The 8292-nt window shown below is 46.2% G+C and overlaps 1 protein-coding gene across 3 annotated transcripts in view; it reads left to right on the top strand.

Moving 5' to 3' along the window:
- LOC140487800 (protein PML-like) overlaps positions 1-7197 on the top strand; it is a 40388-nt gene extending 33191 nt beyond the window's left edge. For all 3 annotated transcript variants that reach the window (XM_072587065.1, XM_072587064.1, XM_072587066.1), the window contains exons 8-10: positions 4102-4157; positions 4540-4744; positions 6307-7197. In XM_072587065.1, the coding sequence (XP_072443166.1) occupies positions 4102-4157; positions 4540-4744; positions 6307-7118 (1073 nt within the window). In that variant the 3' untranslated portion in view covers positions 7119-7197. The remainder of the gene's footprint in view (positions 1-4101; positions 4158-4539; positions 4745-6306) is intronic.
- Positions 7198-8292: the final 1095 nt, after the last annotated feature.

Genomic DNA, 8292 nt, shown 5'->3' with positions numbered 1-8292 from the left:
CATTTGGATATTTAATTGGCTGATGATAGGAGACAGTGTGCAGGGGTGGCGGGTTTTTTTTTTGGACTGGAGGTCTGTGACCAGCACGATTCCACGGGGATTGGTGCTGGGCCCACTACTATTTATCATTTATATAAAATTATTTGGATGAGAATTTAGGAAGCACGGTTAGTACATTTGTCGATTACATCAATTTAGTGTTATGGTGGACAGCGAAGAAGGTTATCTAAGATTACAAAGGGATCTTGATCAGTTGGGCCAGTGGGTCAAAGGAGTGGTAGATGGAGCTTAATTTGGATAAATGTAAGATGTTGCATTGTGGTAAGACTAACAAGGGCAGGACTTATACAGTTAATGGCAGGGCCCAGGGCAGTGTTGTCGAACAGAAACCCAACGGTTCAGGTATGTAGATTTTTTTTTTGTAAGTTGTGCCGCAAGTAGACAAGGTGGTAAGTTTGCTTCCCTTCATTGCTCAGACCATTGTGTATAGGAGTTGGGGCAGGATGTTGTTGAGGCCTCTTCTGGAATACTGCGTGCAGTTCTGGTCGCCCTGCTATAGGAAGGATATTATTAACTTGGAGAGGGTGCAGAAAAGATTTATGAGGATGTTACCAGAACTGGAGGATTTGAGTTTTCAGGAGAGGCTGAATAGGTCGGAACTTTTTTCACTGGAAGTTGGGAGGCTGAGGGATTTATACAATCATGAGATTATAGATAAGGTGAGTAGCAAAGGACTTTTCCCTAAGGTAGGGCAGTTCAAAACTAGAGGGGACACTTTTTTTTTTGTGAGAGATTTGAGGGACTGGAGGGGCAACCTTTTCCTCACACTGTTTGTATGTGGAATGAACTGCCAGAGGAAATGGCAGTTACAACATTTAAAAGACGTTTGAATGGGTACATGAACAGGAAAGATTTAGAGGGATATGGGCCAAGCACAGGCAGATGGAACTAGATTAGATTAGATTAGATTAGATTACTTACAGTGTGGAAACAGGCCCTTCGGCCCAACAAGTCCACACCGCCCCGCCGAAGCGTAACCCACCCATACCCCTACATCTACATCTACCCCTTAGCTAACACTACGGGCAATTTAGCATGGCCAATTCACCTGACCGGCACATCTTTGGACTGTGGGAGGAAACCGGAGCACCCGGAGGAAACCCACACAGACACGGGGAGAACGTGCAAACTCCACACAGTCAGTCGCCTGAGGCGGGAATTGAACCCGGGTCTCTGGCGCTGTGAGGCAGCAGTGCTAACCACTGTGCCACCGTGCCACCCACGGGAAACTTGATTGGCAGAGATTGGTTGGACCAGAGGATCTTTTTCCGGGTTATATGACTCCGTGATCCTTGATGCCACATTTGGTCGAGTGTGACTTGATGTCAAGGGATCCTATTTAAGGGATTTGGTGATCCTATTTCTATACTTTCATGAGTCACTATGTCAACTAGTGTGCTACAAAACAATGAAATGTTGTCCTTGAAATGTATTGTTCATGGATTGTGGGCAGTGTGGGCTAAGCCAACGTTCATTGCCCATCCCTAATTGCCCTGTGAAGATGAAGGTTCTTGTCCAACCAAGGTCCCTATGGTGTAATTACACCCACACAACACTGTTAGGGAGGGCACTCAGCAATACCAAAGAATGGTTGATATATTTCCAAATTGGGGTGATGAGTGGCTTGGAGGGGACTTCATAGGAGCTGCTACTTCCATGCATCTACTACCCTTGTCCAGGGTGTTAAGAGGCTGAGATCTTGGAAGGTGGTGTCTGAAGAGCCTTGGTGAGTTGCTACAGTCCACCCTGTACTGTACATTAGTGTTGAATGTTGATGTGATGGTGGATAGGGTACAGATGTTAAGCTGCTTGAGTGCTGTTGGAGCAGCATTCCATCCAGGAAAATGGAGAGTATTCCCTTGCACTCCTGACTTGTGCCATGAATGACCCAAAGAATCATTGTTGAATGAGCAAGTGCTTTTTTTATATTTCAAAAATATACTTTATTCATAAAATACTTTGATCTGTACAACTGGACATGCCATACATATTAACATTCCATTTGTTTGCATACCGAAAACAGAGTAATCATTCCTATTTACAGGTCTGTACGATTACATTTTTAGCTGAGGCATCAGCAGAGCCCAAATGACTGGGCGGGCACCCTGTTCTTCTTTAGGCAGGCAGATGTTACACGGTGGTCTTTCCCTACCGCGCCTTGGCAACAGCTGCCCCAAGCTTCAGCGCATCCCTCAACACGTAGTCCTGGACCTTGGCATGTGCCAGTCTGCAACACTCAGTCGGGGTCAACTCCTTCAGCTGGAAGATCAACAGGTTTCGGACCGCCCAGAGAGCGTCCTTCACCGAGTTGATGATCCTCCAGGCGCAGTTGATGTTCGTCTCGGTGTGCGTCCCAGGGAACAGGCCGTAGAGCACGGAGTCCCCCGTCACGGCGCTGCTCGGGATGAACCTCGACAAACACCACTGCATTCCTCTCCAGACTTCCTCTGTGTTGGCACATTCCAGAAGGAGGTGTGTGACAGTCTCGTCCCCCCCGCAGCTGCTTTGAGGGCAGCGTGCGGTGTGGCTGAGAGTCCGGGCATGTATAAAGGATCTCACAGGCAGAGCCCTTCTCACCACCAGCCAAGCCATGTCTTGGTGCTTGTTGGAAAGTTCTGGCGATGAGGCATTCTGCCAAATGGCTTTGACAGTCTGCTCAGGGAACCGCTCTACAGGATCCGCCCTCTCCTTTTCCCGAAGGGTCTCAAGGACACTACGTGCTGACCACTTCCTGATGGACTTGTGGTCAAAGGTGTTTTTCCTCATAAATTTCTCCACGAAGGACAGGTGATATGGAACGGTCCAACTACTCGGAGCGTTCCGCGGCAGCAAGGCCAGGCCCATCCTTCGCAACACCGGGGACAGGTAGAACCTCAGTACGTAGTGACACTTGGTGTTTGCGTACCAGGGATCCACGCACAGCTTGATGCAGCCACACACAAAGGTGGCCATCAGGGTGAGGGTGGCATTGGGTGTATTTTTTCCCCCGTTGCCCAGATCTTTGTACAGCGAGTCCCTTTGGACCCGGTCCATCTTTGACCTCCATATAAACTGGAAGATGGCCCGGGTGACTGCAGCGGCTCAGGTTCTAGGAATAGGCCAGACCTGTGCCACGTATAATAGCAATGACAGTGCCTCACACCTGATGACCAGGATTCTTCCCGCGATGGAGAGCGACCGTACCTTCCATCTGCCCAGTTTCTGTCTCACTTTGCTGACACGCTCCTCCCAAGACTTGGCGCAAGCCCCAGCAAGTGTTATACATTGAAAGAAGTGTACTCGGAGGGTATTGGGTTTTAAAGGCCTTCGGAGGAAGAGAAAATGGTGAGGGGAGGGTTGAAAAGGCTCATCACTGAACACAAGATGAAGGTGGATTTTGGGGATAATGGGCCGCAGATAGATGAACAGAAGAAGAGGTGATTTTGCCTGATTGGAGGATGGCAGCTCTAATCAACCAGCATTAGCTGTGACCCAGGAATGCAAGGCAAGCAAAACTGAATCAGTATTTAAATCAGTTCTCACATTTTAATGACACCTGAGATCAGTGCACCAGATAGATCCTGTTTGTTGCCAAATGGGTCAAAAGAGTACCTCCAGCCACATGCTTTCTCTGGAGGAGGTTAGCTTTAGAAAAAGTAAGGTGAATGTTTAAAAGAAAACACTTGAGACGTATTGACAATCTTAGATTGAGGGACTTTTGACATCTTCGAGGAGAAAGTGAGGACTGCAGCTGCTGGAGATCAGAGCTGAAAATGTGTTGCTGGAAAAGCGCAGCAGGTCAGGCAGCATCCAAGGAGCAGGAGAATCGACGTTTCGGGCATGAGCCGAAGAAGGGCTGATGCCCGAAACATCGATTCTCCTGTTCCTTGGATGCTGCCTGACCTGCTGCGCTTTTCCAGTAACACATTTTCAGGACTTTTCACATCGTTGATAATAAACCACACTATAAGGAGTACACTCTCAATTATATTGAATGTGTAAAACGTGGATCAAGCAGAAGTAATATTGAAACTAAGCTGACATTTTGTTATCTTTACATAGAAAAAAGAATAAAACTATCTTCTGAAAACAATGAATACAACAGGGACCCCAACGAGGTAAGAACTTCCTCAGCAAATGTAACTGTTTACACGACAGAAGAGACCTGCCATATGGGTGGAATGGGCGTCATATCAGTTTGTAGCTCAGTGGGTTCACTGTGGGCCTTGTGTAAGAATATTCTAGGATAGAGTCCCACTTAAGAATTTGTTGGCCATGGAAGAACGAAGCCAGTGTATATTGGGACTGGTTCCTGGCCTTAGTAAATGAGAAGGTTTACAGTGGGTTGGACATCCAGGTGGAAAATCACCCACCAAAAAGTAGCAATGCTTGAAATGAATGGAGCTGGCAAAGGGGTGGCCAAGCAGCATTGTAGAGGCTCCATGTAACCTGGGAGAAGACAGGAATTGATAACATCAATGTTCTCTACATCATTTTCAGGACACATTTTCCCATCTGTCTGAAGTGCAGAAAGAGGCATCTGCAGCTAGTGAGACCATCATGTCACCTCCTCACTGCTTGGGGCCAAATCTGTTGAATCAGAGCATTGGTGATCGATGTCGAGATAACGCAGCACAAATTCACCTCAGCCAGGAAATGGGGGGAAGTCCACTGGTGTTTTTCCAAGTGCAGACCACAGGAATGGGTGAGAACATTGATAATGTACAGTTTCCCTTTCTTTCCTCATTCTGAACACTGGTTGATGTTCTGGATTGCAGCATTTTGGAGTCTGTTAGTCTGGGTTCTTCTTATTGGAGTTATTCAGGGATATGGCTAATGGGTGAATGTAAGAACAGTAACAGCCTGTTTAGCTGTTCAAGCATGTTCCACCATTCAACGACTCTGCTGTTTAACCCCAGACACCTGTCTTTACTCTATATCCCTTACTGTCTTTGGTTAAAACTCTATCAATGTCTGCTTTAAAATGAACAATTGGTCTAGTCTTGATGTCCATTTGCAGAGTAGAGTTCCAAACATCTGCCCACTTAGTGTGTCCAAGTGTTTCCTAATATGTGGTGATCTTGCTCTTTAACAAGGTTATTTTGTCCTTGTTTTTTTTCCAAGAGGGGTTGAAATGGCTAACAGAAACTGCTTAAGTCAACAATCAGAGAAGGCCATTAGGTTTTTTTAAAACAGTTCTACAATGCAAGGGGAGTGGCCAATTCTCCCAATTCAGGTCTTTTTCTAATTTTGATTTGTTTTAGCAGGCAGTCAGAAGACTCCTAGTACCAGAGAAGCTGTTACTGTAAAAAAAAAGGTTCCATGCTTTAACAAATGTTTCTTGCCTGAACTCATCTCTGCAAATCTCTCCTGCCTGTAAGAACCTGAGTTTGCATTTAACATTTGGGATGCTGTGGGATTGGAACAGCTCCTTTGTTAAGTTGCAATATTATGTCAGTTGCATTTTCAAATAAGTTTTTCTAAATTTTGTTTTCTTTTGTTCATGTTTCAAACATAGTGTTTAGATAAATTGTTTTGCTTAAAGCTGAGTGGTTTGACCAGCTACACTACTCCTGGTATAGCCACTTCATATCTGCCTTTTAAAATAAGAAAATGTTAGGGTGTGGGCTACCTTCTTTAAATGTTTTGAGGAGGTCTGGCCTTGTCCATAATAAAATCATCTGGAAAGTTTTGACTCCAATTTTCAGACCATGCCCCCAGTCCAGAATCCCTACCCAAAAGTAATAGTTTCTCTCTATCTACCATATCTATTCCTTCATAAGATTAAACCTTTTCAAATTAAATTCTATAGACAGTCACCCAAGGCTGGAATCGAACCGGAGTCCTTTTGAACTGTCACTTCTCAGTTAGCTCCCAAGCCATTAATGCCTCAAATTTAAAATTCTCAACTTTATGTTCAAATCCCTCCATGGCCACAACCTTCCCTATTTCTACAATCTCTTCCAGCCCCACAGTCTTCTCAGTTAGCTGTGTCTGCACATTCTGGTCTATGCATGCTACACTCCTTTCTCTTCACCCTCTGGATGTTTCTCATGCCATCTCCAAATCTCATCTCCAACACTCCCAGGACAGGTACAGCATAGAGTTTGTACAATAAAACTCCCTCAGTGCTGTCTCCATCAAACATTCCCTAGACAAGCATGGCATAGAGGTAGATTAGAGTAAAGCATCCTCTACAGCAGAGTTGTTGCTATTGTATTGAATGATGTCACTAACACACAATATGTTATTTATAATTTGCTGAAGGGAGTGGTGATATTATTCAGCTGTCGGCAGTGAGTGGGGAGAAGACCTTCAACAAGTACATCCTGCCCAGTGAAAGTGTGTCAGCAGGAGCTGCCGATGTTACGGGAATACAGGTCATGGATGGAATCTTGTACTTAAGAGAGGAACCTCAAACAACCTGCAGCATCCAGGACGCCATGACAGCTTTCCTTCAGTTCCTGCAGTCACAGGGGAGGCCTCTGTTAGCAGGCCACAACATTTGGATCCGTGATTGTCAAATCATTTACAAGGCATGGGAGGATCTCTTCATGAAAGATCAGTTTGCCAGGTGTGTGACTGGATTCCTGGATACCTTATGGTTGGCCAGGTATCTTGTCCCCAGGTCAAAGGTCAAGAACTATAAACTTAAGAATTTAGTCGCTGCATGTGTTAGGGAGTTATTTATTTCCAAAGGGCCTCTGAGCAATGTGAGGGCCATGCAGGGGCTGTATTCTGTTCTAAATCCTACGCCAGGACCAATTCAGAAGAGTCAGTTTACCCTGTCTCAACTCGAGTGCAGAATATCCCTGCAACCACTTTTCGATCAGCAAATGATATCCCGTCTGGTTGCTGATAATCTTGCTTTTGAGGGAATCAGCCTGCATGTCCTGCAGCTGACTCACACCAATAACCCACAGTCTGGCCTGCATGACCTGCTTCATGCTTGTGTCAATCTAGGCCTCTCGAATCTGCTGCCGGTTGTGAATAAAATTCGGTTGTATCTCGAGCATCAGAAAGGGAAACGCAGATTCTATCGGAGTCTAATGAGGAGTGTGAAGGTGGAAAATGAGTAAATCAAGCAGCTGTGATAAATGTAACTCTTGCAGGAAGTCATAGGCATTTATGGAATGTAGATTAGATTAGATTACTTACAGTGTGGAAACAGGCCCTTCGGCCCAACAAGTCCACACCGCCCCGCCGAAGCGCAACCCACCCATACCCCTTCCCTAACACTACGGGCAATTTTAGCATGGCCAATTCACCTGACCTGCACATCTTTGGACTGTGGGAGGAAACCGGAGCACCCGGAGGAAACCCACGCAGACACAGGGAGAACGTGCAAACTCCACACAGTCAGTCGCCTGAGGCGGGAATTGAACCCGGGTCTCTGGCGCTGTGAGGCAGCAGTGCTAACCACTGTGCCACCGTGCCGCCCATGTAGTAAGCTCCTGTTATATTGTCTGTCTGTAGAACTGCACTCTGCAGTCTAAGACCACTTTATCCCTCCAGATGGCCCACTCCTTTAATCTTTGTTCTAGGGTCAGTTGTCCAGACCGTGTGGCCTTCGGGTTGGAAAGTTCAAGCTCAATTTGTACCCCTGGTCAGGGCAGAGGTGGAGAGAATTGGCCTGCATTCCTGCTCATTGTATCTATCTTTGTGAACCCTCATGTTGGAGAGTGCATGGTATGCAGACATTGCTGACAAGCACACCACTGCATTTGACGTTTGCTTGAGGTGTGTTTTGATAGCTCAATGACCTTCTGGGCATTGGTCAAACTGCTCAGTGTACCTGCAAGGTACCCGGACACATTGGTTCACTTGCCCTTCCCCCTGTTCTGCTCTCTTCCAAACCTCCTCAGAAACTGAGCAGTGGGATGAGGAAGGCCGGGAGTCTGCATCAGGGAGGCCCCAGATCTTGTCAGGATCCCAGAATCTGACCCAAACTGAAGGATCCATTTGCATCATGACCCTTTCCACATCAGTTAGGTCTCCCCCGCAAACTATTTGGGAAGATCAGTCAGGCAGCCCTTTGGTGTGTGGACCTTGCAAAAGAGAGGGTACAGGATCAGAAAATACAACTGCTGCAATGTCCCAAGTTTGAGAAATATCACAGTCCTCAATTCCTTGGGCTGAGATCCCATTGATTACTGGTCAGTGAGATTGAAGCAGGGTCAGTGTGAGTGTATGTAAGTTGGTGAAAGATTGGAGGGCATGAGCACCAGGATGGAGTTACTAATTCCATGTAAC

Source organism: Chiloscyllium punctatum, chromosome 17, assembly GCF_047496795.1.
Source record: "Chiloscyllium punctatum isolate Juve2018m chromosome 17, sChiPun1.3, whole genome shotgun sequence".
In the NCBI taxonomy this organism is placed as follows: Eukaryota; Metazoa; Chordata; class Chondrichthyes; order Orectolobiformes; family Hemiscylliidae; genus Chiloscyllium; species Chiloscyllium punctatum.
The sequence above is the reverse complement of the archived record's forward strand: the minus strand, read 5'-3'. Positions and strand labels throughout refer to the sequence as shown.